Source organism: Scomber japonicus, chromosome 3 (genome assembly GCF_027409825.1).
Source record: "Scomber japonicus isolate fScoJap1 chromosome 3, fScoJap1.pri, whole genome shotgun sequence".
NCBI lineage: Eukaryota > Metazoa > Chordata > Actinopteri > Scombriformes > Scombridae > Scomber > Scomber japonicus.
This window is the reverse complement of record NC_070580.1, coordinates 14,929,729-14,957,461: the sequence shown is the minus strand read 5'-3', so window position 1 is coordinate 14,957,461 and position 27,733 is coordinate 14,929,729. Positions and strand designations below refer to the sequence as shown.

General features: G+C 38.6%; 2 protein-coding genes across 3 annotated transcripts; both read right to left on the bottom strand.

Moving 5' to 3' along the window:
• Positions 1-754: 754 nt before the first annotated feature.
• mapk14b (mitogen-activated protein kinase 14b) lies at positions 755-21,454 on the bottom strand. 2 transcript variants are annotated; one of them, XM_053316797.1, is made up of 12 exons: positions 21,068-21,454; positions 13,729-13,858; positions 9,259-9,317; positions 8,109-8,220; positions 7,537-7,566; positions 7,269-7,316; positions 7,068-7,182; positions 6,061-6,132; positions 4,595-4,674; positions 3,424-3,502; positions 3,000-3,173; positions 755-2,867 (listed from the first exon to the last, which is right to left on the bottom strand). In XM_053316797.1, exons 1-12 carry the CDS (start codon positions 21,184-21,186, stop codon positions 2,800-2,802), a joined length of 1,086 nt encoding a protein of 361 aa, XP_053172772.1. In that variant the 5' UTR covers positions 21,187-21,454; the 3' UTR covers positions 755-2,799. The 2 variants fall into 2 exon arrangements, with proteins under 2 accessions (XP_053172772.1, XP_053172771.1); XM_053316796.1 differs by lacking the exon at positions 4,595-4,674 and adding an exon at positions 4,059-4,138.
• A 1,702-nt stretch (positions 21,455-23,156) lies between these two features.
• tmem167b (transmembrane protein 167B) lies at positions 23,157-27,207 on the bottom strand. The gene is made up of 3 exons (XM_053315728.1): positions 27,081-27,207; positions 25,848-25,979; positions 23,157-24,748 (listed from the first exon to the last, which is right to left on the bottom strand). Exons 1-3 carry the CDS (start codon positions 27,088-27,090, stop codon positions 24,666-24,668), a joined length of 225 nt encoding a protein of 74 aa, XP_053171703.1. The 5' UTR covers positions 27,091-27,207; the 3' UTR covers positions 23,157-24,665.
• Between the last annotated feature and the right edge of the window lie 526 nt (positions 27,208-27,733).

Sequence of the window (27,733 nt, the reverse complement as noted above, 5' to 3'; positions counted from 1 at the left end):
ACTGCAAGTTAAAGTATAGGTTCACAGCTTTTCAGATATGTCCTAAAACAATAGCCAGAAGCCCAAATGCACAATACAATAGTTTTTTCTTGTAATCTTGTAATATAATTGTTCATACTAGCTATTAACAATGTAATTGATGGGGAACAAAATCCACAAGCCGCCTCCTGTGCATAAATGTGTTTAAGTCAATATTGTGTTGTGTTAGGCCAAACTTGATCAATTCTACTTGTCCTTTAAAGTATGTCTAAAATTCTATTTAGTATATCTTAATCTAAATTCTATTTGGTATATCTTAATTTGGAGTATTTCTTGCATTTTTATTCTTCCATGGGCCTTCATAAATAACACTTGCTTCAAATTACAGTGAGAGCCCATGAGTGCATCTGAGGACAGCATCATATCAGCCATCTGCCTACATGCAACATTCAGACAGCAATCTGTTTTTACACTGTGAAGGTTTAAAGCAGGTGAAACATAATGAGGACATACACTGACTCTTTTTTCTTACTTCATGCATATTTATTCTAACCCTTTACAGACTCAACTGACTTCTACCTGACAGGTAACCTTGATTCTGTTATTTTTGTGTATCTATTCTATGAGGATTATTCTACCTGTGTGTTTATGTGAGTACCCATATTTGTGTCCGTTTTATTTGATCTGTGAAACGTGGAGAGACTCTTTAATAAACTCAATACAACCTTAGTTTTATTTACATTTTAAATATCTCTGTCTTTCTTCACTTTCCCTTTCTTACAGGTTTTGTTGTATTGATGTTATGCTGCTGCCTACTGGTACCAGCATGCTAAACTGTGGCACAACACAACTGTACACTGTTACAGGTTTGAAAAATAGTAGCTTTTATTTTCTAATGGTGGTATTTACAGGTGGTGTGGCCTGCTGTCTTGGTACATGTGGTATAGAACATAGTAAAAAGATAGGAACACATTTCAGGCAAAGAAAGCATAACCAATGACCAAATTAACTATTGACATTGGGATATGGACGAGATAAATATCCTATCAAACTGATGCGGTTGTTTTAATTACAAACAATGAGGCTTCAGCTTTGCCCTTCAGCATCCAGTGAGTAAACGTACACTCTTTCCCACAAACATGTGCCCTACTAAATTATTCAACTGAATGACAAATATGTTTCTAGCATTACCCAAAAAACAATTAATATTTCAGAATCACAGAATAACATCAAATCTTGATTTGAACACTCAAATAATAAAATAACACATTAGAAAAAGCACTACATGGGAACAAGCAGATCCTGATGAAACTGAAGACACTGATATTGTGTAATTGATTAGCCAGAGCAACTGTGGATAAAGCTTGTATGGCACATGTGAAAATAATTCACATGAAAAACATTACTTGAAACAAAAAACACTTTACACTAAAAAAATGGGAGTGTAGAGAGTAGTGGTTTGTCTGCCAATGCAAGATGTACTTGAAGCACATAGAGAATGTGAATCTGATTGGAAAAGTTATAGTTGTCCTCAACAACTTAACAACATTGTTGGCTCCGATACAAGCTGTAACTGCAGTCTCAACGGCTTAACTGACGTATGAGATTATTGATGATACATTTGGTTTCCGATACAGTGAGCTCTCCATAAATAATAAAAAGAACCTTAAATTCTGACAAATAATATTCTCTTTTACATCGATATACAAACATGACAAGAGATCATAAATACAGGGCAGACTGGCGCCCCCAACATTCAATAAACATTAATAGTACTATGTTTTATAAATGCAATATGATTAAAGTACATTGTCAGATGATGTGATGTAAAACACCAAATATCAAAACTAACAAGCCACTTCTGGCTTTATCATGCTTGAGTGGTACTGCAGGTTGTGATAAGGGTGACTGTATGCTGAAACATTCCTCTGAAACAACAGAAGTGCTAAAAGAAGAATTTATACAGAGCAAAAGGAGTAGAGACTATAATCTAAAATTTGTGTGAGTGAAATGAGCTAATGGATACACATTTTTTCCAAACTCAGACTTCTGTTAAAAAAAGGGAAGCTGTAATTCCTTGAATTCTACAAGAAAAATGAAGCCTTGAATCTGTGCCATAGAGAAGTAAATATTTTACATATTTCTAGCCAATGCTATAATACATACTTGTATTAAATTACATATTTCTTTATATGGCATATCTGACTAAACTCTGGTTATAAAATTCATACTGTGCAAGGATCAGCTATGACTATTACACCAAGGTGGTAACTCGTTTGACTGAAGTACTTCTGTACAAATACTGTTTGCTGTCATATTTACATATATTTATCAGGCCTCTGCACTGATAGAAATAACATGTAATTCTAATGTTTGGAGGAAAGATACATTTAGACACATCATTGTTTCAAACTTCTCAATCCAACTTGTTTTTCATTCAGTGTTAATTCCTGCTAACTATAAAATACAGAATCCAATTCGCTTTAAGATACTGAAATGTAAATACTCGTTTTCTGTATCAAAGAGGGGACACTATATAAATAATAAATGTCTGATGTAAAAACTCACTAAAAATATAAAGGAGGATTTAAGTCTGCCTCAGCGCATTTGGCTGCAAAGAGAAAGTAACAAAACCAGCAAAAAGTGAAGGACGGGATGAATGGGAAGTTTTATCCCTGAAATCGCAACGTCCCCCGGAGATGAATGATGGCAGGCACTTGAATGTCGTGGTTGTGCGTGTGTGAGGAGAGTGGTGGATAGTCACATTAGACTGATAGTCCTTAAAGAGTGTTTCTTGGAAAACAATGGTTGCCACCCTCCTCACGATTCCATCTCGTCTCCATCGAACGAAGGTGGCTCAAAGCTGACTACCTCCTCATAAGTTAACCCTGAGAGAATAAAAAGGGGGGATTTATATTTGTAGTTATTTACATATTTTTGAATACATAACCTGTTTTTTTCTCTCCAAGCAGTTCTCTTAATAAATGCATGACTCAACTATCAACAATCTGCCAACTTACTCTTCCATTCCTCGATTTCCAGCTCACGGCTTTCAAAGCTCTGGTCGTACGGCTCTGCTTCAGGCTCGTCTTCTGGATCGTGGTACTGGGCAAAGTAAGAGTGGGCCAAAGCCTCGGACGCTGTGATCCGCTTGTCTGTGTCCAGCACCAGCATTTTCTCCAGCAAGTCTACCGCTAGAGCACGGCAACAATGACGAGTGAGAAAGAAGAAAGACATGCAAAAACTCTATTAAGAATCATCCAAACCCTCTTTTCTAATCTAGCATTAAAACTGTTAATACAAAGCTATGAAAAGTATATTTTTCTACTGGACAGACATATGCAGTAATTGAAGAAAACCCTCAAAATCAAAAACAGGGACTTCATGATACCACTAGAGGACCTCAGTGAGCCAGAAGTGGTGTCAGTGTGAAAAGCAACTCACCGAGAGGGTTGGCACCAATAAATACATCAGCAAAGTTCCTCTTGGGCATATGGGGAAGTGAGTTGATATAGTTCCTTGCCTGTGAGGAAAAATGAACAAAACAGCTAAACTGTAGAAGATCATAAAGACATAAAATGGTGCCACGACTGAAAATTCAAAATCATTTGAAAAACTTTACAAAATTCGCCTGATATGAAAATGACTTAAACTGCACATCCTTTTTTTGTAAGGCATGCTGCGAGCACAGTCAATTTATTTAAAACCCAAATCTCACACATAAATCAACATGCCCCAATTTTTAAGATTCTGGATGTGTTTCTAAGGATTGAGACAGATTGCCGATCAGAATACACTGGCTGCTCTGGCAAAGCACTCTTGGAAGCCTCGCGGTGACAAGCATGGTGAGTCAGAGAAGAAACGGGGAACAAGTGGAGTGAGAGCAAGGGCTAATACGCAGACAATGCAAAAAGAATGAGAGGAAATACAATAAAACAATATATCAAGTCTATCGGTACAGTATCTGTCTTGAATGTAAACTTGATTATTGGCTATTAGACGTCTGAGGCTCGACCCCCACCCCACAGATTCCAGGTGGGGAAGAGCCAGTGGGAAGGCAGGAGGCGCACAATTCTCACCTCATGGCTGGGCATCCTGCTTATGAGGGAAGCTGGGGGCGTCCCCGTCAGGCGCATTATCTGCTGCAGCTGGTTTATATCTACAGCTTCAGGGTCAAGGGGCATCATGACAAGTCATAGAGCATGGGGTAGTTAGGAGTTTATGTATGAGGAGGTGGAAGAGGGGACACACACACACACACACACAAAGACAGTTTCTTAGTTTTGACATACAGCAACCCTTGACAGACTATAACCTGTAATAGAGTATCGAGGTATTTACAGAGATTTATGGACACTGTAGCCCAGAGCTGCACTAGTGGCCTCTTACTCGGTCATTTAAAGAGATTAGTATGAGCTCATAGTACATGCTAAAGAGAAGTGGGAATCAAAGCCTTGTGCTCAAGTGCAATAAAGCCATTTTTAGAGCATAAAAAGGTGCAGTGTGAAAAAAGTAGGAGATTCACTAATTCTTGCCAGGGCAACGCAGAGGCAACACAAACACAGGCAAGAGGAGCAGCGCAACAAAACTGGATGGGTCGGTGCTCAAAACTCACAGACTCTGAAGAGATTTTCATCAAGAGCTCAGGCCCTGGGGTTCCAACCAGCATCATTATAAGCTTCAACTGATCAATGTCTACCACACTCACATGAAGGAAAACAGGAAGGGACGGAGAGTGTTTGATAAGGAGAGAGGGTTGAGAGGTTTAACAGTCAAAGCTGTCATCTGTGCCTGAAAAATCTTTCTTTCTTTCATTCTGAGGTAAAAAGGAAAAGGAAAAAAAGTTAACCCAGATATAGTAGCAACTGGCATGTGTTCAACAATACTGAATAAATACTGAAAGAATAAGAAATTTCCATGAACACCACAGATCCTCAGTTATTCCAAAGAGTTATGGTGCTGATTAAGGATGCAAAACATGAGGAAAGGCGTTTTCCTTTTGTCATTTCATGCAATGTTAGGTCATTATGAAATCAATGCAACATTTTTTTTTTTTTTTAAATGGCAAAATGCAAGCCAACAAAATGCTGAAGTGAATTTCAGAGTCACTGATGGTTGGAAGTTAGCACAACTTTGAATAATCATTAATAAATGAATGTGCTTGCCATCCTTAATAGACTGTAACTCCACATTAAAAGTCACAAGTATAAGGCAGAAAGCCAAAAATAAGCCTCTCCACACAGTTATAATGTGCCGTTTTGAGGATGATTTCATTTTGCCTACCACACACATGTAGCCTGTGTACACGTGTGCAGAGATCACCTTCATTGAGAAGGATGAGGAGAGAGACTAGCCTGCTCTGTGTATTCAGATGAGCTTCGTAGGTGGGTAGCTCTACCACCCCTGCAGGTGATTTAGATTTGGTGAGATGGCACGTATTCGACCACACAAACACATACACACCCACGGAACATGCAGTGAGGGGGTGGATGGCTTGATTGATCATCTAGAGCACAGATTTTAAACCTGTTATACAACAGCCAGCCCATGCTTTTGACCTCAGAACTGTGTGCCAAGTTCTGTATTTGAAGATGTGCGTGTCAGTGTGTCCTAATAACAATGACTGTGTGTTCTTTGTAAAACAACTTTGAGCTCTGCTGCTGTGTATGGATAGTTCTGTTGAAGGGAAACAGGAAGGTGTACCGTATTGTGGAGAAGCAACAGAGACAACAGTGGGCAGTGCTGAGTCATAGACCACAGGGGACTGACTCCTAACACACACACGCACGCGCACGCGCACACGCACACGCACACTCACACGCACACACTTTTGAGTGTGCTTGAAAACAGGTAATGAGTGTGCTCGAAACACTGAGGGGTTTGTGTGGGGCTGGGTAAAGGCATTGAATGCAGGGTATAATAAAACTCATGCAGCTAATCTATAAATCTAATCAAGTACAGGATATACATACAAGAGCTTTATGCATCCATCTGCCACCTTGGACATTTACCAGAGACCTAGAGGTTGACTACAAGGAGCCACTTAATTTTTGCACAGCAGTGACATTGATGGAAGGATACGGTCTGTGCCAGGGAAGAGCGTCCGACCAGTAAGTAGTTCAGCCATGATGCAGCCCACCGACCAGATATCCACTATTACAATGAAAAGGAAACATACATACATACACACATAGTGAATGCTTAAGAGCATGATACAACCTGTCTATTTCATATTTATCGGTCACATTACATTCATTTTCACTTTTTGTACAAAGTTTATTTAGTTATCTTTTTTTCACCAAGCTCAAGCTTTTCAGCTGCACGACAGACCAAAATGATGCAAGTAAGCTGCACCTTTATATGATCAGTACAAGGCTCTTTAAATCTGTGTTTTATTTCAGAGTCTTACATAGTTCATCTTTTTTATAAGGTTTAATATTACAATAAATTGGGAATGCATATAATGAAAAAATGTTTTGTGTGATCATGCATTTAAATTTAGTGCACAAGATACTTGAATGAATGATTGTTAAAAAAAGAAAATAATATTGCTTTTTGGAAATAGTTTGGTTTAAAAAAAAAAAAAAAAAAAGGCAAAACAGGCACTCTGTCAACAGTGTCTTACAGTGTCACATTTACAACACCAACACAAAGTCACATATGACAAGTGCAAAGCGGAATGAAATACCATTCACCGAGGAAAATGTCTGTTGAATCATGTTGAATCAACCAGGAAATTGAACGTTGTCCTAGTTCCTCGAAAATCACTCTAATCATTTCTTGTGTAATACTGTATATTTTTAACAATGTGCACTACAGAAGAAAAAGCTACATATATCTGGTGAAATGGCGTGTTTCTTTTTTCAATCAGCAATTTATATTGCAAACAACAAAATAACTTAGTTATTTTCTTCTCAATAGGTTTCTGCCCTTATGTCATGTTGAATTGTGAACTCCGTGACCAATTGCACCCAAAAACACGCTGATGTCTGTGACTTATTTACACAAAATTTCATTTATGTGAAATTGCACATGTTGTAATGTCTCTCAGTGCAAAACATTATGACTAAGTGTGTGTGTGTGTATACCTGTCATGTTGTAGTGCATCCAGTTGAGCATGATTTCTGGGGCTCGGTACCACCGGGTCGCTACATAGCCTGTCATTTCATCATCTGTGTGCCGTGCCAAACCAAAATCCAGGATCTGAGAGTGAGATGAGGAAACTTCATTCAGCACCTTCCAAATTCTATATATTGTTTGTTGTTGTTTTTTTTCAAGTTGACACTCACCTTGAGCTCACAGTCTTCATTCACAGCCAGATTACTGGGCTTTAAATCCTGAGGAGAAAAAAGAAAGAAGGAAATGATGACGAGCAACAGAGCAGTATCACCATACCCACACCATATAGGACAGATAGTATTTATTGTTTCAGCCTTTTGATAATGACTGATAATGGGACCTTGTAACTGATCCCACTTCAAGAAGTGAAGTATCACCAGACATGTATTCAGACTTCAGAGCTTTTTTATAAACACATGCAACAGTGTCACAACTTACTCTGTGGATGATGTCTGCAGAATGGATGTACTGTGGGAGAAAAAAAGAAAATAATGATGATTGCATTGAAGTGTATTTTATTTGCAATTGTTTGGTAATAATGGGAGCTCACTGTGCTTCTGTGTGTGATTCCACGTTTCACAGATACAAAAGTTAACAAAACTACTCCAGTTTCTGCTATTTCACTTCTACTCACTTCCTATATGCTGAAATCGAGCTCAGCATGTGAAGCAATCATGGGGACAAATGGTACTTTTATGACTTATTCAATAACTTCTTCCTCAGATACCTTGACCTTAGTCCTTCTTACTTTAGTTAAATTCAATACAGAATTCATTACCAGGCACCATAACTTCAACCTAAGACCAAAACTTAAACCTTCACACATGCCGAATCATAACAGTTTCTTAAATTTCTAATATCGTTCCATTTCTACTCAATAAAATCTGAAAAAAGAATTGTATTTTCAATATAACCTCACTTTAAGTGGTTTAATAAAGTTTACTGATAAGCTGGGTATAAGAGGTCAGTGTCAAGCTGAGAAATCGTGTTACACTGGAAGCTTAACTGACCTTTAAGCCTCTGAGAATCTGGTAGATGAGGAATTGGACGTGGTCATCAGTCAGCTTCTGACACTTAACGATGTTGTTCAGGTCTGCCCCCATTAGATGGGTCACCAAGTACCTGCAAATTATACAGTCAGTCAGTCCAACTTCTTCTGGCACGTCTGTCTTCATCTTCTACAGCTTACATTATTTCATTTATTTCTGCTTACTATTATTACATATATTATAAAGCATTTTTTTAAACTTTATTATGAACAAAGTTATTACTACCTGTACAAACTATTTAATAAAACATTACATTGTTTTCAACTTGTCTGTACTTGTCTCTATTGTGTACAACAACGCCTATATGAAAAAAAAACAGTGTTCAAATATAATTCACGCACTTTAAGAAAGAGTAAACGGGTAAGAAACAGATATGAAAAGGTTGGAAAGAACAATGGCAGGAAGATACTGGATGCCTTTCTTGATAATGCAGTGTAAATGGCATATAGCCAAGAGATCAGCTCAATCTGATTTCATTCTACAACAAGACAGCACTTATAAGCTGACGTGTGGGCATTGTGTGCGCACATCTGCTTCTCTGGGATAGATTTCACCATGGTACTTGTCACCAGAGAGAAGGGTCACATCTTTCTGTGTCATTTACAGTGTTGTATGTCTGTGATTGTGATTGTGATTGTGTATGTGTACAGATTCATCTCACATTTCAACAAATGTGCAACATGCTGATGACATCACACCATGCAGAGAATTCAAGGACGCTGATTGAGTATTCTGCACACACGCAGGCACGCAGACGCACACACACACAAACAGTACCCCCAGAGCCTGCCAGATGGCTGTTACCATGGAGACTAGCCATGATGTGCATGGTGCACATGTTCACTCTACATTCACCTTGGTAAAACTTGCCACATGCTGGACTTTAATGAAGTTATGCAGAATTATTATATTGCCTTTATAGCACCAGCCTCACTCTTAATCTTGCAATCATCTGCTTATATGAATTGTTTCATTGGAAACTAAAGCTATAGGAGAAGCTGAGGCTGAAGAGAGGAGGAGAAAGAGATCAAAAGAAAAACATATCAAGGAGTCGGAGACGGAGGAAAGAACTAAAAGGCAGGAGTAAACAGACAGAGAAAGTGTGACTTACACATCATTGAACTCCTCTAAGCTCGTCGCCGGTGTGAAAACATCTAATAGACCAATCACCTGAAGACAAAAGGAGAGGTCAAAGGTCAGAACACATCAGCAAAAGTGTGTTACGTTACACATATTCATATTTAACAAAAGTATGTCAGTGTTATTCATTATATGTCATTTCCCCTTTGATCCCACAGACATTGGTAGAGTCAATGAGGACAACAAAACAACAAACAGCAGTTCTAGTGTCACTTCTAAACTGTGTGACATTTCAAATCAGGTGTTTACTGAATTACAGGCTTGATATTATCCTGTTGACTGCAATATATTAACTTTGATTTTATTTAGTCAAACAGGCGGTCCAGTTTTGCTTTGTTACACTCCTCCAGTTTCAAGGACTTGCTTTTATACTTAATGACGTCTACTAGATTATCCCTGCAGTTTATTTTGGTTATGAAGTGCTTTAATTGCATAAATGGGGCAGATAACCACAATAGATATGATTTCACAGGAAGCTAGGAACATTATCTAATTATGCTTGTGTATCAAGCTGAAAGGACAGGCACCAGCAATGCGCTAATGGTGTGTCTAAGTGTTAACAAAGGAAAGTATTTTTTTACACTAGCAGAGAAGTCATGTATCATATTAGATTGGGTTACATCTAACTGGTTTCATATGCTTGGTGCAACAATGGCCACTTGTTCCAACTTCTGAATGTGTTACACTTCACTAACATTTCAAAGGGTTTACATGTGTTAAAGTGTCATTTGCAAGATATTTTACTCTTTTTCTCTTTTTTTAAAACTTGTTTTCCAGCACTACAATAGATAGGCAAGTAATAATTGATTAATCATTGAAGTCATGTTTAATGTAGAAAATGCCAAATACATTCCAGCTCCAGCTTATCATCTGTGATGGTTATTCTTGGTCTTGGTGTGACAGTAAATTCAATATGTTTGGATTGTGAGATGGTTGGTTGAACAAAAACAGTTTTTTGATGAGCTGCAAGAGGCTGTGAAAAATGTTTTTTACTATTTTCAAGCATTTTATAGACAAAACATTTCATCAATAATGAAAATAAGCATTAGTTGCACCTCTACTGCATTTAAGACTTACCGGTAGACAATGAACACATATGCATAACAAACTTGTTCTTATGAGCTTCAGGTTTGAACATAGTGAAAGAAGGAAGAACAAAGACGGAGGATGATCATATGTGTGTGTGTGTATTACATTTACACTTGTACTCATACATGCAGGCACGGTGGCAGAGTGAAGCCAGGGGTGCCATCCCTGCCCCCGCCCCCCTGGAGAGAGACTGAGGTGGATAGGTATTAAAAAAAACACAGCAGCAGCTCGCCCACACAGGGCACAAAACTACAGCTCATTGGTGGACCAGAGCCACGACAAACAGCTGATTGGTCTGCTCAGGCTTTCCAAAATCAAAACCCGGGGAGTCTCCTGGCAACAGTGTGAGAGCGAAACACAGAATCCCTCTCCATGTAAAGCATAGGTAGGTATTAAAATCACTTTGATGATTTAGGAGCAAAAAACACAGCTTTATGCAATTTCCCCTGTTAAGCTGCAACAGAATCTGACAACAACATGCTCATCAATGATCACTAACAACATTAGAACTCATTAAATAAGGTGTCTGCATCACCAGACTAGAAAAAAAAACCTAACTGCATTTCTATTATGTAAAATATCAAACATTATTAGACATATTTATCTATAATTTTATACAACAACAACATTCTACAATAAGCACAGAGATATACTGTAGGCATTGATTCTGCATAATCCCAAATAATCCTCGTCCTCTGTACAACTTGTTTTTCAAATGAATGCACGGAGGTATTTTATAAGCAGTGCCAGTGCACCATGCAGCACTAACACCACAACAGGAACGCTCAAGCTCTTCCTGCATGAAAATAAGAGCTTGTATAGAAAACAGTGTTCAGTACAAGTTATGTTGTGTGAGCTGAGTGTGCACAGACTGAACCACAGCTAGTTTAAATTATGTTTTGGCAGGGGATATGATTTTTCATGGGAAACTTTTCTCAAGATAAAGAGGCCTGAATTTTATTAGAATTTCATCTTAACACATGTGCATGCAAGCAAAAACTGCATGTGTCCCCCTGTATGTTATCTATTTAAACATTTAACTCCTGCACCACAGCTTCTGATTCTGACTATTTTAAAGCTGTTTCTGCATGCTTCAAGTATCAACAATGCCAAGTCATGTTGCTTATAATCTCCTCTCACTCATTTATTAGGCTGATGAGACACAAACGTGACCGCATTGTAAGAGTCTGAAGAGGAAATGCATAAATTCCAGGGTGTGAAATGGGCTCTTCAAGACAATTAGGAGAATGTAAAGTAATATTCATATGAAATTAAATAAATTGTCAAGAGATGGGTTTTCATCTCACCGTGAGATCTGCTGTACTGTCGGCCCTAAACTGCTGTTGGGTTTTCCCCTTTGAAATTTTCCAAACTTCTTCAAGCCACAAGCTCTTTTTTCCTCTGTGTGTGTGTGTGTGTGTGTGTGTACGTCATTTAAAATTGCTTCACTTCACTGCGCCTGCAGGTTTATGATAGCACCATTTCACCCTGTCACTCATCAGTAAGCACTGATAACAAGCCTTTTCCAGCTATTACAATGGCTTACATTGTACTACAACACAAAACTACTGAGCAAACTCTTCACAATGTAAACTTCCACCTTTTTTCCCCCTCAAAAGAAGCCAGTGCTAACAGAAACCTCTAGTCTTACTCACACCAATTGACTTGCTGAAAACCACACTATTGGTCAAAGTATGTGCTGGATGCACTGGATGGCACACAGTGTTAGTACCTTTCTATAACAGCATCTAGGAACTGTGACTGTGTTTTGTTTGTGGGCAGGTGTCTGCATGCACACGTACGGACACAGAATACCAAAACCAGAGCAGTGATTGCCACTGCCCTGAAGTAAAATGATATAAATCTAAAAAAATATGTGCTGTAACAACATGAAGATGAAAGAAGAATACACCACAGAGGATGATGGGAGGGGAGATGCAGTTGTAAACCTGTTTGGTGACTCACTACTCAGCGGTACAGCGCAACATGCTTTGATCGCTTGCAGGGAAAACCTTTTCTAACAGGACATCACACCGACCACAGCCCCTCTTTGCTTGAGGCCAGCAATGTGTGTTTACACTGTCAGGTGAAACTGATACTAGAAACCACTTTAGGCTACATTGTGTTGCTATTCTGTAAACCCAATGATAGTGTTTAACTCCTGTTGTGGCCTGTCAGGTCAGCTGGACAGAGAGTGATGTGTTAAGTCACGCTCCAAGCTCTGCTCTACAGTTCACCTGTCTGCTCCACTCCTCAGAGGTTCACAGAGTGAATGTCTGTCTATCAATGCACGCATGTACATACTGACAGTTACCTAGTGAACTGGGTGACTGTGGGTTGTTGTGACTATGTCAAAACCATAGTTTGTCAACAAATGCCTATCCTTTGTGTGTAGTGTACACAGTACATTACAGTGCCCTTAAGTGGGGATGCTACCTCATAAAAGAAGCCCATGTGAGCCAAAATTTTAACTTTTGAGGCAACTCAAAGGTTAACTTTACACTTACAATTTGAATTCTCTTGCAACAATTTTACAGCTTGAACTGTCAAACATGGCTGTTTCTTTCCTGTTTTGTAGTTTCAGTTTCTAATTTCTGTCTCATAGCTAGGTTCCTGAAGGCAGATTTCAATGAGCTCAGTTACTATCTGCCACAAGTCAACAGAGATACAGTCAGTGGAATGAGCTAAGCAGTGGTGAGTGATGACTGCTTTTTCATGTTGGTACTCAGTGTGCAAACCAGTAGCAACTTCATTGACATACATTTTCTCTCTTAAAAATCCCTCCTGATTTGTAAAGATATATAAAATACTCTGCGTTGAATTATTATTTGTGTCTAATATGTTTTTTCACAACAAAGATCAATAACCTCAAATTATATCACCTCCTTTCCTCACTGAATAATTCAGAATCTATGTATATACAAATATTGTTCATTTCAAAAGGTTAACAGTAGGACACAAAATGCCTCCTACTTCACTTAAAAGTCCCTTCTCAGTGAAGTCCTCACCATATTTGTGTAAGATACATACTGGACCTTGATTGGCACCCAATAAATTATGCTTGCAAGTATACACATTGAACTCAGAACTTATTGAACTCTTTAAGGTGAACTCAGAGAAACTTTCCCCTTAAGCAGATGAATGTGAAAACTGACTTCCAGTGTCAAACGCTGAAAAATCCATCATTCTGCACAGGGAAGCTCAAACATCGAACTGAAGTAACAATAAGGAAAAAAACATTTTTGTGGAGGGGGACTTTAACTGGCTAAAGTTCAGAGCAGCACATGGAGGAGTCAGGAGATTTGAGGTTGGGGGTTGGGGGTTGGGGATAGGTCAGTTGCAGGTGACTTACATTCTCGTGCTTCATGTGTTTGAGCAGCCGCAGCTCTCTGTATGTTCTCTTTGCGTGGATGATGGACTGGAAGGGTCTGGACAACTTCTTCACTGCTACCTTCAGGCCTGCCTTCACGTCATACGCTGAACTGAAAGACAAACAAAAGAGTTTGAAAACTGGTGTTAAATGTAAAAAGCAAGCACGTAGCATCAGCCAATAAAGGTTGTTGTATCAAAAACTAAAACATTTCCCTTGATTTAACAGAAGATGAGATATTCCACTAGACTGCGTAGGTGGCCAGAGCCCAGTAAACAAAGCAAATATTGCATAACACTGAGCTCTTGGTTTCGCTTCTTATTATACTCTGCAGCTTGAGGCTGTATGGGGAACATGACTGAACTGGTTGTCAGATATCAGCTGCATTGCATACAACAATACAAGAGCATGAAAATCCATTTATTATTCACAGGAAGGAGAATGTATGGGATATTTTACATTCTGAGCAGACAGCGTTACAATCTTTTTTTCTTTTTTTTTTTATATAAAATGCTTGTGACATGTTTCAGGGAGCAGGCATTATAAACATAGCCTAACCCCAACTGCCTGGCTTAACCCATGATGACTAAGACCATTTGCCATTTGCTATTGAACGTGGGTTATTACAGCTATTTGAGAATTGATTATTCTTAATTGATTCAACAAATGCAGGTCTGTTTGTAGATCCAATCTTTCAAAACATTACAAGTACTATTTTAACTACATAATGAAGAAATGATAACACACACAAACAAAAATTATATCTAATAATCAGGTATGTGACTCTATTTCCCAATTTTGAACTCAGCACCTGCCCTTTAATTCTGCTGAAGCTGTCCAATGTGAGTGTCCAATGTGCGCTTTGGTCCTCATTCATCCTTTCATTCTTTGTATATTTCACTCAGTGTGATGGTGTAACTGAATACCTCATTGTTATTGAAACAGGTGTGGCGAAAAAGTGACATAAAAGCCGAAAGTGACATGTGGTCTTGTTCTATAGCTGTAAAATGAACAATGAGGGAATGCTGTTACTAAAAGTTGTACAATTCCCCGTAAGGATAGACAGTAAACATTCTTCTGCTACAATCAAGGACGAAATCTTATACAAACTCTAAAATCAAGACAATTGTCCCCAGACAGACAGACAGACAGACAGACAGACAGACAGAGATAGAGACAACATGAGGCTGGTAGAGATAAAAGAGAGAGACAGATGAGCCCTGCATGACATCGCTGCATTTCCTGTATCTATGAGGGAACACAACCCACTTACAATAAACCACATGTCTTCCAGGTCAAACGCTAAAAGCTGCGTCAGAAATGGATGATTGCAAAATCAGTGTAAAAGAAAAATCGGAGCTCAGTTTTTTGCAGACATACTGTTTCCACTCACTGTGACCAAATTACTTTAGTAAACTAGATCACTGACTGAAACTGATTTGGGGAGCTGCTGCAGGGAGTGGTTATAAGACATTCATGCAGTCGTGGGAGCAAAGTCACTAAAACAGCCTGAACTATTGACCCAATCTTAATCTGTGGCCTTTCAGTTAAATTAAGTTGTCAACACTACTTATTAAAGGACGAAAAGAGATTCATTTCACACAGTGATTGGATTGGAACTCACATCTCATCATATAACCATAACTTAACAGGAGTCCAACATGTTTTATTCTATCATAATCACTGAATATAAATCTGTGTTGATGACAGAGTTGTGATGCTGAGTGCCACACATATCCATAATAACAACATTAAGATAAGAGGTGTGTTTTTCCACAGTAAGAGATAATCTCCCACACTCAATGTACTCTATGTTCCAGCCTTGCAGAACAACTTGTATGTGTGTCAATTGTAAGGGAAAACCCATTCTTGGTAAACACAAGACTAAACGAAAGCTGCCTGACAAAAAAAAGGGCCTTTCAAAGCCTTTAAAACTGTTGCTAATCTGCAGGACAAACAAAACAGGTCTAAGTTTACCCTGTCCAATTAGTCTGTAATAAATGCAGGTGCAATAATAAATGGCCATAAAAACGTGGGCTGTAAAAGTAGCAATGTTATGAGTCCGGCATCACAGGGAAGCAGTGATTTTCGGACAGGCTGCCTGAGCATACATACAAACTCTGCACAACACTGTCCTGTCCATCTTCTCGCTATTTTCACTTTTTTCTGTTATAAGAAGCACAAGAGCTTAAATAGAAAAATGATGAAGGTTATTGCATTAAACTGTCATCCTTAAAGTGCAGAAATAAACACCAGACTCACCAAAACTGTGATGAACCCAGTGCATAAACTGGTATTTTCCACATGTCAAATCTTTACATGCATATATGTATAAATAACGCTCCTTATCAGAGTCTGACTTTTGCATTAGGGCTGAAAACACCAATTTTGTCATTATTGATTAACGTCCCAGTTTTTTCTTTTTAACTAATCAATTAATTGTTGAGTTTATAAAATGTCAAAAAGTAATGAAAAACATTCCATTAATTTTACAGAGCTCACGCTAATGTCTTCAAATATCTTGTTTTGTACAGCCCAAAAATCAAAGATATTCACTTTGTCAGATTTAAAAAGCTGGAACAAAAACATTTATCATGTTTTGGCGTGAATTTTCTTTTAATTAATCAATTATTTAAGTCATTGCCAATTATTTTTCTTTCAACCACCTAATTGATTCATCAACTTATCGTTTCATCTTTAGTGTGGATACATTTCTGCCGACAAACACTCACAATACCAGCCTCACCACTGTAATTTTAAGTGTTGTCATAAGTATACAAATGAGAACACTAACACGATATTGTACTGTCATCTATAATGTCATCTGTAAAAGGATGAAAAGGTAACTTTAAGTAATTAAGTGCATCTCCACTTAACAGAACATAAGAACTACCATTTATCCAGCCTCTAATTACATCCCATTATCACCACTTTGCTCTTTTCAGCATCAAATCTGACATCAAAGTCAACACTGTAGCATATACTTACAATGATTGATAGTTACCTTACTAATAACACAACCTGTGTTACAAGCATATAACTGCTGTAACACAACATATACAAGTCAAACAAGACTGGAGATAATAACCAAACTTGCATAACTCTATTCACTGACGATGATAAAAGACAAATGCAGAAATACCCCATCTAACCAGTATGATGTGAGCATGTCAACATACTGAACACTAGTGTACAAATCCTTTCAGTATTTAGTTCCTGTAAGTTTTTTCGTGCCTGGAATGCAAATAGTCACATTGTAACTTTAATGTCTGACGTTTTACATCAAGTATGAACATAGCAGTGCCATGTTTGCTTTCACAGCCACCTTGATAATAAGTTGCAAACGTAAAAAATTGACAAGACAATAGCAGTTATAAATACCAGTATTTAAATATGTTTATAGTTATGACTAACAGAGTCAGGCAGAACACCATGGCCAGTAAAAACAAGCAGCAAGAAGCAGAACAAGTTGTTTTGAGTATGTTTTGGATGTTCAACAGTAATATTATCAGTTCCACATTCCCTGTCCATCAGCTTTCCTGTAGTTAGTGACACATCACCAGAACTATATCTTTGTCAGCAAACACTTGACTACTCTCACAATGATCAATTTTATCTGAAGTTCTTGTTTTTGTTTTACTGACATTGTTACTCATATGATTTACTCCAAATAACATACTAGTGTAGCCTTGTTAAAAGAGCCTTGTTTACTCTGATTATGATCTCAGTGCCAGTAACATAACCTGGTTATGATGTTTACATGGCAGCTGCAATAATCTCAGTATTTCCATCCTCCAGCTGTAATCAAATTATTACCAGGCATATTATAAACACACAGACACACTCATCTTCTGATCAGCTCTGCTCACAGAGCTGCTGCTGATGGTAAACCATAGTGTCCACCTGATCTCACAGATGAAACTGATTAGCTCCCCTACTGACAACAAGTTATGTAGCCCTCGACTTGTCTAACATGACTAAACCATAAAGTTCCTCTTTATATGTGACTACTTCAGATGAAACATTTACACAATAATGAATTTAAAAAAAGTCTCTTAGTTTATTCATCTTTCATGCGTGGTTGAAATGTTTTATAGTCTGGTACACTTGTAGCCTTTTGAGGCAAACTATTGGGCTATTTTTGCTGAGATGTTCATCTAAAACATTTTAACTGCACGGTTATTTATGGAGAACATTTGAGAGTATATGTGCATAAAAACTTAAATATTAAAATTGGTAAGACAGAGTTGGTACATTTCATTTCTTTTATACTGTCTGAAATATAGGGATTTACATAAACTGCACTTTATATGTTAAAAAGCAGGAAGCCAGTGATGTCTTGGATGCTGCTGGCAACTGAAAAGTTCTCTCTTTCTAGTTTATAAACACTTATGATGTCAGCAAGCTAAATTGTGTTCAAGCTCTAAAGCCTGATCCATTATTTTATACTAAAATGAAAGGCTTTACTCTTCTGACATCACAGAGGCATTCAGTCATGTACCTCACATGACTGAAAGCTGCTGATAAGTCGTGTAAAATTGCTGGGTTTTAAACTTAAATCCCTTGTTTGTTTGGAGACAAGTCAGCACACATTTCTCTGAGGTTAAAACCAATAGTGTCAACCATAAGTTGCCACAATATTGCACCTTGTCACCTGATTCTTGCAATACAGTCTTATCAGTGAAATATCTAAAGCTATACATTATTAGTCAACAAATAAAATACCACAGGACACGTGGGCATGAGAACAAGAAAAATAAATGCTTCAAAACTGAAACAAAGTGGTGAATAAATGCACATCCTGCTAGATGCTGAAAAGAGTGAAGGAGACCTCAGAGAAAACAGAGGTTACCCTAAACACAAGTGTGAAAGCTGGCGACTTCCTGGGCCTCGATTTTTTTTTTAAAAAGTGAGAAACTGAAAAGAAGACCAAGCCTTGCTCAGACTTTTTTGTTCCAAATTTGCAGAAAACTGTCAGCAGCAGTTGTAAATGTCAATAGGTTTTGAGGATGAGTGAATATGCAAAGATCAATTATAAAAATGTTTGCAAGGAAGTGCTCCATGTTTTGATACTTAATGATTGCTTTTGATAATTTCTCTCTGCATCACAAGCGTACTGTTACAGTGCCATATTGAGCAGAGAATGAGCCTTTGCTTTAATATGCATGCATGCCTAGTGGGCATGTATGGTTTTCATACTTGTTTCTGCTCAGCTGATAAATCTGCAGTGAAAAACACGAGGCACTTTGCACACAGTCCATACTGTAATCCCAGCCTGCAGCATTCACTGCAAACTCTCTTTCCACACAATAACGCTGCATCTCCTCCGTGTCTGATATTTAAAAAGCAAACAAAATAAGGCTCAGAAGTATGGGAAAAGTGTTGGGTTGGTTTTCTTAGAAGCCCTGCATCTGAGTGGCAGGTTGACAAGGAAAAACGATTAAAAAACCCCACATAGTCTGTGCACTTTCCATATTTATAAGTTGGGAGAAATTCCAGCTGAGAGCCTGAGGAAAGTCATGGCAGCAACAACAAAGACTTTGCCGACTGACCGACTGTGCATGTATGTCCAGCTGACCAACAGCCGGGACATGCTGGAGTAAGTGTTGTGAGGTTATTTATACTTTTCAGATACCTTCTGAAGGGGTTTTACAAGGTACTGCAGTCCATGCCTCTTTTATTGTAAGCTATAGTATTCCAAAGGCTTGGTGACCATTGGTCTTTAAGAGATGAGTTTAAACACGATAGGTCTTTGCTGAGGTGGTGAAATATATGCAACTATATTAAGGCAACGGCAGAGTAGAAGCAAGTAAGACAGAGAATGATGCAGGGCGGCTACCATTAGTAGATTGATGGAAAAATAAGTCTGCTGATATTTAAAAAAATATATATTATTAACACATTTATACAGCGCTTTTCAAGGTACTCAAAGACACTTTACACAAGTTAAAAAGATCTGAATTATAAAAAACACACACACTTAAACAACAAGATGGCACAGGACATTAATCACACTAAGACATTATTGACCAAATGATTGATCAATTAATAAAAGAATAATTGCCAGAATAATCGAGAATGAAAAAAATCATTAGTTGCAGCTTTGGAGTGATACGGTCTGCCCTTTCTGTGCAAACTGTGGAGCACCAAGGGCAGACATAAAGATATTGATCAGAGATAATTAATTTAAGGGAAGATAAACTTCTGCTTTTTCATTTGTAAGCACTTCTTAATCCTAATCTAAATGCATATATTTAGGAATGCGTGCTATACAGATTTTAATTAGTTAATATGTTGTGAACACAAGTGTCTCTCGTTTGCACTGGTAGTTTCTTGCCCAGTGACAGCGTTAAGTACGAAATGAGGTCATGCTTTATCCTTTTGTTCACCACTAATAACTGGACACATGCTCAACGGCTCAACTAAAATTAACAGTGAAGTTATAATTACAGGACGATGCCATCTATGTCCTGATGATGACTAAAAAGGCGTCATAGCTGAGGGCACTACCTCACCTCGGGACTGTGAGTCATGGGTGCACCACAACGGGAGAAAGGGTGACATCATTCTAGAGTCATCATCATCGTCGTCGGACGGGATCCTATTCAAAGCTCTCACTATGCACGAGGGGGCCTACTTTCTGAAAACCACGTGACCTTCTGGCACTCTGCAGGCTGCACCCAACTGGAAAAATGCATAATGCATGCAATGTGCGGATGTACAAAGTACCAGGTTGTACATGCAGGACGACAATGCCGTTCTAGTGGAAGACGATTGTTTGTCTGGGTGTTGGTAAACTCAGACTGTATAACGAGCCCAGATCAGACCTCATGAGGAGAGGCACCACTTTAGTAGATGATGCAAGCATGGACATGCCACTGATGAGCCCTTCTTCGAGAGAGAGAGACAGATAGAGAGACCGATTAAAAACAGTTTGCCTGCACATTTAAACGCTTAAGTATCCAAATAAACTTGCTTGTGTAGGACCCAATTGGAAATGTACAAGTAGCGTCACAAAACAGGTGTTCACAGGACAAGAGAAGTAAGACAGCAAAGCGAAATAATGTGCACAAAAACAAGAGTAATCCCCACCCGCCGAGAAAACACGAGCCGCCCCGAAGCGTGCACAATGCGCTATCACTTCATATAGTACGAAAATGTAAACAAAAGGCACAAGTTGTACCCCCCTCTGTCTTCCACTGCCACCCTACACAGATTGATAAGCAGCCCCACAGGGAGGCAGCTCTGACGGGCCTCTGTGGGTGCTGGGGATCCGTTGTGCAACCGTGCTCTCGATAGTTACTCTGCAACAACTGCTTACCATACGGATCCGTAAGCACCGGAGCCGACGGGAGATAAGTTGTGGTAGCGCTCCGGGACCTCCCACACGGTTTTGTTGAGCTCCTGTCGGTAGAAAGTGGGTCTCTCGTTCTGCGACATTCCTGCGGATTTCACCAGCAGCCCCGCAGCGACAAAACAAGCCAGCGGAAACTTCTGCCCTGTCTCCTCTTCTCTCCTCTCCTCCTCCCCGTGTGGCACGACGTGGTGCGGTGCTGCTCTCCAGTGAAAACTCACCACCAAGACGCTCCTCAACTACTTTAGCCGCCCAGTCGTGCAAACAAGGTGCAGTTGTGCAAAGAAAAAAAGCCTCTGCGTGCACGTCGGGGCTCCTGGAGCCAACTTCCTCCACAGACCGCGCTCGGGTCAGGCTGGACTAGCTTTCGCTGGATTTTTCGCCCTGCTCTCGCGCTCTCTGCTGGGCGCGCGGAAACGTGAACGTGCACGTCTCTCCGTCACCGCGCGCTCCCCAGCAACAACTATTGTATCGCGAGAATTTAGTCACTATTGGGAAACCAGGGGATAACCCGTCCCTGCTGTTGTGGATATGAGTGGGAATCTCCCTCGCTGTCAATCGCTAATGATGGTTTACCTGTTCAAGGAATCTCAGATAATGACGTAATGCAAATTAACAAACACACTGGTGTTAAGTGACAGATATGTGATAGAAATTAACCAACTCTTGAATAAACAGCCTCAAAAAAACACAAAAAAAATCGATGATCTTGAACTTCATGTTTTTTGCTCAAGGTGACACCCATCAACATATAATACTTTGTCAAAGTCAGCAATATCTCCAAATTAACAACTAAATATGATGTGACTATGGCACAGCTAAAGGATGCCAAGGGGTTAAAGCTGTTCATTTACAAATGCTGCATAAATGGAAATCAGCTAATAGTAACAATAATAATGCATTTAATTTGTGCTAACCCATTCACAGTGAACCTGAAAGTGCTGCAGTATTATAAAAAACGTAAAAGATAAAGAAAATGAGTTAAGATGCAAAAGGTTTTTGCATTAATTACACCGCACAGCAGCTGATTAGTCAATTTATAAAATGAGTACAGAAAAACATTACAAATTAATTCTAAACAAGGCTGAATTAGTGATACAAAACCATTTCCAAAGCAACTAAGAGTGCAGTGAGGTCGACCATAAAAAATAGATATATGGCACAGCTGTAAATCTGTAAGGGAGTTACAGAGTTCTCTGGCTGAGACGGCAGACACTGTGTATATAAAACTGCTGCCAGGGTGCTTGGCAGCTTTAAGGCATCGTGGCAACGAGAGAGTCACTACTGGAAAAGAATTTGAATGATATCTTGGATGGTGTTTGACAGAAATCATGTGAGAGACTGCAACAAAATCTACAGACTGATGATATAAAAATGTATCTTTTAGGCCATCACACTACAAGCTATGATTAGTGAAAGTCAAACACTGCACCAAGCCCACTGTGAAGAACAGCAGTGGCAGCAACATGCTGTGGGGACTTGTCTCTACAGCTTGTGAAGTCAAAATGAATGCAGCAAAACCCAGTCTTGTAGAGGAACCTGCTGCAGTATGCAAGAAAACTGGAACTTTGGAGGGAGTTTATTTTCCAACAAGACAACCCCAAACATAAAACCAAACAACAACAGCAACTGTTGCTTTATGAAACACCCCAGTCTAATGCATTTTGTGGCGAAAACTGCTCTTCATTCACAGTCCTGGAGGGCCTTGACAGAAGTGGACTAGTTTTGCAAGAAGAGTTTGGGGGGGAAATGCAGTGTCAGATGTGCACGGCTGATACTGATGTATGCCTCTACTGCCTCTATTACACATGGACTCAAAGAGTGTGAATACTATCAATTCAGTTATTTCAAATTGATTTGGGGAGTTTTTTCCTCATGTTCATGTTATATAAATGCATCCACTGTGATTAAATGTTATAAAACCAAACATTGTTTCAAAAATCCCAAAGGGACCAAGGTGAACACTTTTTATAGGCATTGTGTGTCACTTGAAATCGGACATTTGGTTCATAAAGACAACATACACACAAATTGTCTGATTAACATTTTACTGAAAATTGCATTGCAACCCCTCCTAAAACATTTTCTTCTTTCAATAATAAAAAATAAGGTGGCATTATTAAACTTGGAAATAACAGGATATAATGAAGAGGGCCTGAGAAGCACCATCACTATTTGGCATTGTATTTAAATCTCTTTAAATCTCAAGTCTGGTACAGTTATCCAATGTTCACAATGTTGAAATGCCTCTTTTTAAGTTATAACTCTTCTGTGACTACAATTGTGATAAAACATTTTATCTAATTGACCTACAGGCCCATTTGTAACAATTTGCGACATCAAAAATGTTATAATCCAGATTAGATACATTGAGTCAGAGTAAACATCTGTGCAAAAATGTGTTTCAAACATGGAAAAAAAAAATCAGATACCCAACAGAACTGTTTACAGATCAGTGTCTATGATTTAGTGGCATCTAGGGGTGACATTGCAGATTGCAAGAGTATTGACTTTCAGCACGTAATGTCAGTAATTCTAATGCAATGATGTAGTTAATTTACTCATCCTTTTAAGGGTGATTGTGTAGGATTTAGTAAAATCTAGCAGTGATGTTGCAGACTGCAACCAACTGAATAGCCCTCTTCTCACACTCCCCTTCCAAGCCTCCAAACTCATGAAAAACACAAAAGGTCCTCTCTGGAGACAGTGTTTGGTACATCTGTTCTGGCCTAATGTAGAAAAACGGCAGTTTAACATGACAATCTCTGTGGAAAGGACCCCGCTATATATGTAGATATAAAAGGATTATTCCAAGGTAACTAGAACACAATTCTCATTTTCATTACACTACTGAAAACATACTTAATATAATATTCCATTTCTGCTAAGTTCACCCACCAGATGCCACTAAATCTTACAGACTGCTCCCTGTGAGAAAAGCTTTTTTTAAAGAGTAAAATATAGCGTACACATAAACACCTTTATATATTAGCTTTGTTTATCTACCCATCCACCCCTTGAAAGAAGACAGCATAGCTGGGAGCAAGCAGAAGTGATTATTTTCACTTTGATCACACACAACCTCTGGAAAATCTTTATTGGTCATATTTTCTTCCAAATATATACAGCTAGGCTAATTTTAGGTTGTATACAGGTATTATGTAAAACATTACACCTTTCACACACTGCCCTTCCATATTGTGCATCCTTCAGTATAAATAATTACAGGGTGTGGATTAAGACAATAAACAGTATTACCCAACAACAGAATGATACCATGTGACCCATCAGGCTCTCTCCTCTGTAATAACTGTGGAGTAGATTCAGGATGCTCTTCATGTCTTCATGTCTGTAGTGTAGTGCACACACATTAAGGGAGGAGTTATACCCATTCACCAGAAGGGGGCAGCACTGACTTGTCTTTTACATAGGTCCACGGGCAATGGGGCTTCATGGGTCACATAATCCAAGAGGTGTCCCTAAACAAGGTTTATGATATGACCACTGAGATGAGTCCATCCCCAGCCCGCACCCATCCAGTCCTTTCTATTCCAGTTTAATTCTATCATTTCAGGAAGATCACGTAGAAAGCCATGACCAGGCAGGAAGCCGCAACAGCGATGTGGAGCCGCGTCCCAATCACAGCAGCTGAGAACAGAGATGGAGGATCAAGAAGATGAGTGATGAAATACACAGGTGAGTGTTGATATGCAAATCAATAAAATCTAAAAAGCCTAAATATGTACAATGTAAATATTTGGACATTGACACATTTTCTGACGTTTTGACTCTGTACTGCAGTTCTTCTTCTTCATAAAACCTTGGCTAAGATTAAAGGTATGCCTTTGACAGTTGAGTGTGCAAAAACTGTTGCCCATTTGAAACATACTCCTCCAAATTTTAAGACAGTGCAGGATAGCAATGAAGACACCTGAATAACACAACTTAAAAATAATTTTCATAAACATTATCAAATGATCTTGACTGGCAAAGTCAGCCAGCTGACATAAATCCAACTAAGCACTTGCTGAAGAGTGAAGTCAAAAAGTCTCAAACAAGCAAAAATGGAAGACTAATGCAGCATGGGCTGGGCGGAGTATCACCTGGGAATATGCTGACGTACTGTATGTGGATCATTGACTGCAAAGGAGATCCAACCAAAAACTGAATATGATGCATTTTATTAAAGTTTATGTCAAATCACTTTTGGTCACCAAAAAAAACAAAAAACAAAAAAAAGATAATCCAATTGTGAAACTTTCCATTTTTGGTTAATCCACTGAGTCAAATACCTCAAAACTCACAAATGCAATATTTCTATATTATCAGAAAGCAACATTGCCTGAAAAGTTCTGATTCAATCATATATTAAAGAGATAGCTAGTTTAGTATAAATGGTATAGTAATTGTCACTGTATATATTGTCATATCACCCACTTTACTCATAGTTTACTCAAAATTTCAATTAAAATTCATTGTGCTGGATTATAAATTAGCTGCTGATGGTACATTGCAGCTAATGTTAGAGAAATACTATCTATATATTTCATTTTAAGCTGATGCATGGCTATTTGAGTGACTGATTTGGATTCTTTCAGACACGTCATTTCCCCCCGCTTCAGTATTTCCTATTCTAATGGCACCATCTATTCAAGATTGAGTTTCACATTCATTTTGTGTATTCATCACAGATGTGTCTTGAAGCGTTGAAGCGGCATACTGTTAATGTGTGATGTCCTGTACCTACCTTTATAGAAGACTCCCCACACTCCTTTCTTCTCCGACAGCAGCCAGCTGTTGAGGCGAGGCACCTTTTTGAGGTACGCACACGTGCATATGAACAACAGCCCAAACACCAGGATGCCATCGAAGGAGTACACTATGGAGGAAGGGGAGGATATCACACAGTCTGAATAACTGGGCTTACTGACATAGTCCACTTCAATACAAAACAAACCTGTTAGCTGCATTAAATTCGAGGGAACGTTGACAAAAAGGTAAAAGATTAAAATCACTGGCCTATGCCAATGCTATAATTAACATAAACAAATCTAACTCAGACACAGACTAACTCACACATTTCTTCTGTAGAACAAAACAGTATTTATCTGTGAATATTAAAATGATTTATTAATCTGCAAAAGTAAGGAGACAGACTGATGATACCTCAAACATCTATTGTTATGTTTTTTTTTGTTTGTTTGTTTTTTACAGGTATACATCTTAATTTTAATTTTAATCTAATATCCAAAAAGAAAAAAGAAAACAACTACATGCCAAGGGAGTACGTTTTGTTTCAATAAACCTGTCCCCTAAATGGCGTCTTCAGTTACTGCTCTGATATTGATGTCCAGCTTTCAATGACAGGTGTTTATTTCTGCTACTACTTCTTTGTGTCTGATAAATCGAATACAATGTAAAGTAATTAAAACACCACAATTATCAATCTGGGCTCAAGTGGATTTTCCTTTAAACTTACCTGTACAAAGTGTATTGTTAATAATGAAATTGTAGTATTATGAGACGACAGTAATCATTTGAACCTGGGTGTACCTCCACCCGCAGCTAAAGCCAGTTTCACGCTGATAAAATACAAGTTTTCTTTAAGAGACAGACAGTCCCTGTATTATTATGGTGTAATCATGTAATCAACTGTCTGGCATGTTTAGCATTAGCCACCGATGTCCTAGTTGAAGCTAGTTAGCCAGTTTCCTTGTTGACTGACAAAAATGCAATGTCATCAGTATTAACAAATTTGAATCCACAACTTTGACCAAGGACTGTCAGATGTGCAGCGAATTTGTAACTTTTAGACAATTATAAAATGAGAAGGGAATAATAAGTTCAGGTGCTCACCGACAGACAGTGTTTACAGGGCCACGTCTACAGCTAACCTAACATTAGCTTCCACGTTAGCCTCCGGTCCCATAAGTAACTTACATGTCACTTCTTAGCTAGTATCACCATGCAATAAACCTACCATTTGTCATGTTGGCAGTTTGCTCTTTGACGATGTTATATCACTGTGTCTTCCTTTAGTTTAGCAGTCCATCATGTGTTGCAAAGTGAAGATGTAATGCAGTCTGCTTCGCAGTCATTCGGTTGACAGTTCCGGTTTCTTCTTCTTCTTCTTCTTTGGTTTTTTACGGCACTCGGCATCCTTTGAATTGCAGCGCTGCCTTTTCATGTTTTGTGTTTGTTTTTGTCCATCCACAATTACTACCACCTACTGGAATTCATGGTTTACAGCTCCTTGCACCACTCCATAAAATGACCTTATTGATACACAATAACATTGAACAGTTTAAAGCTGAAGCATCTCTCTCATGCGTTTATGTTGTGTAGTCTTCCCATAAAATTAGGCTACTTTATGGTGGAAACTCAGGACAACCATATCCGTGTGCATTAATAAAGCATTTAATTTTTGTTGGGAATATTTTGCATGGAACATTAGATAGCAAAGCTGAGACGTATTTTAAAAATGTGGAACTGAATTATTCCTTACAGACTTAGCATAGCATGCTTTTATAGGATTTATAGCATGTCCTATTATATTTCTCAGAGTAATCCATGACAAAGCGTATCATATTTAGTGAGGAAATTTAAAAAGTGCAGTTGCACAGTAAGGAAAAT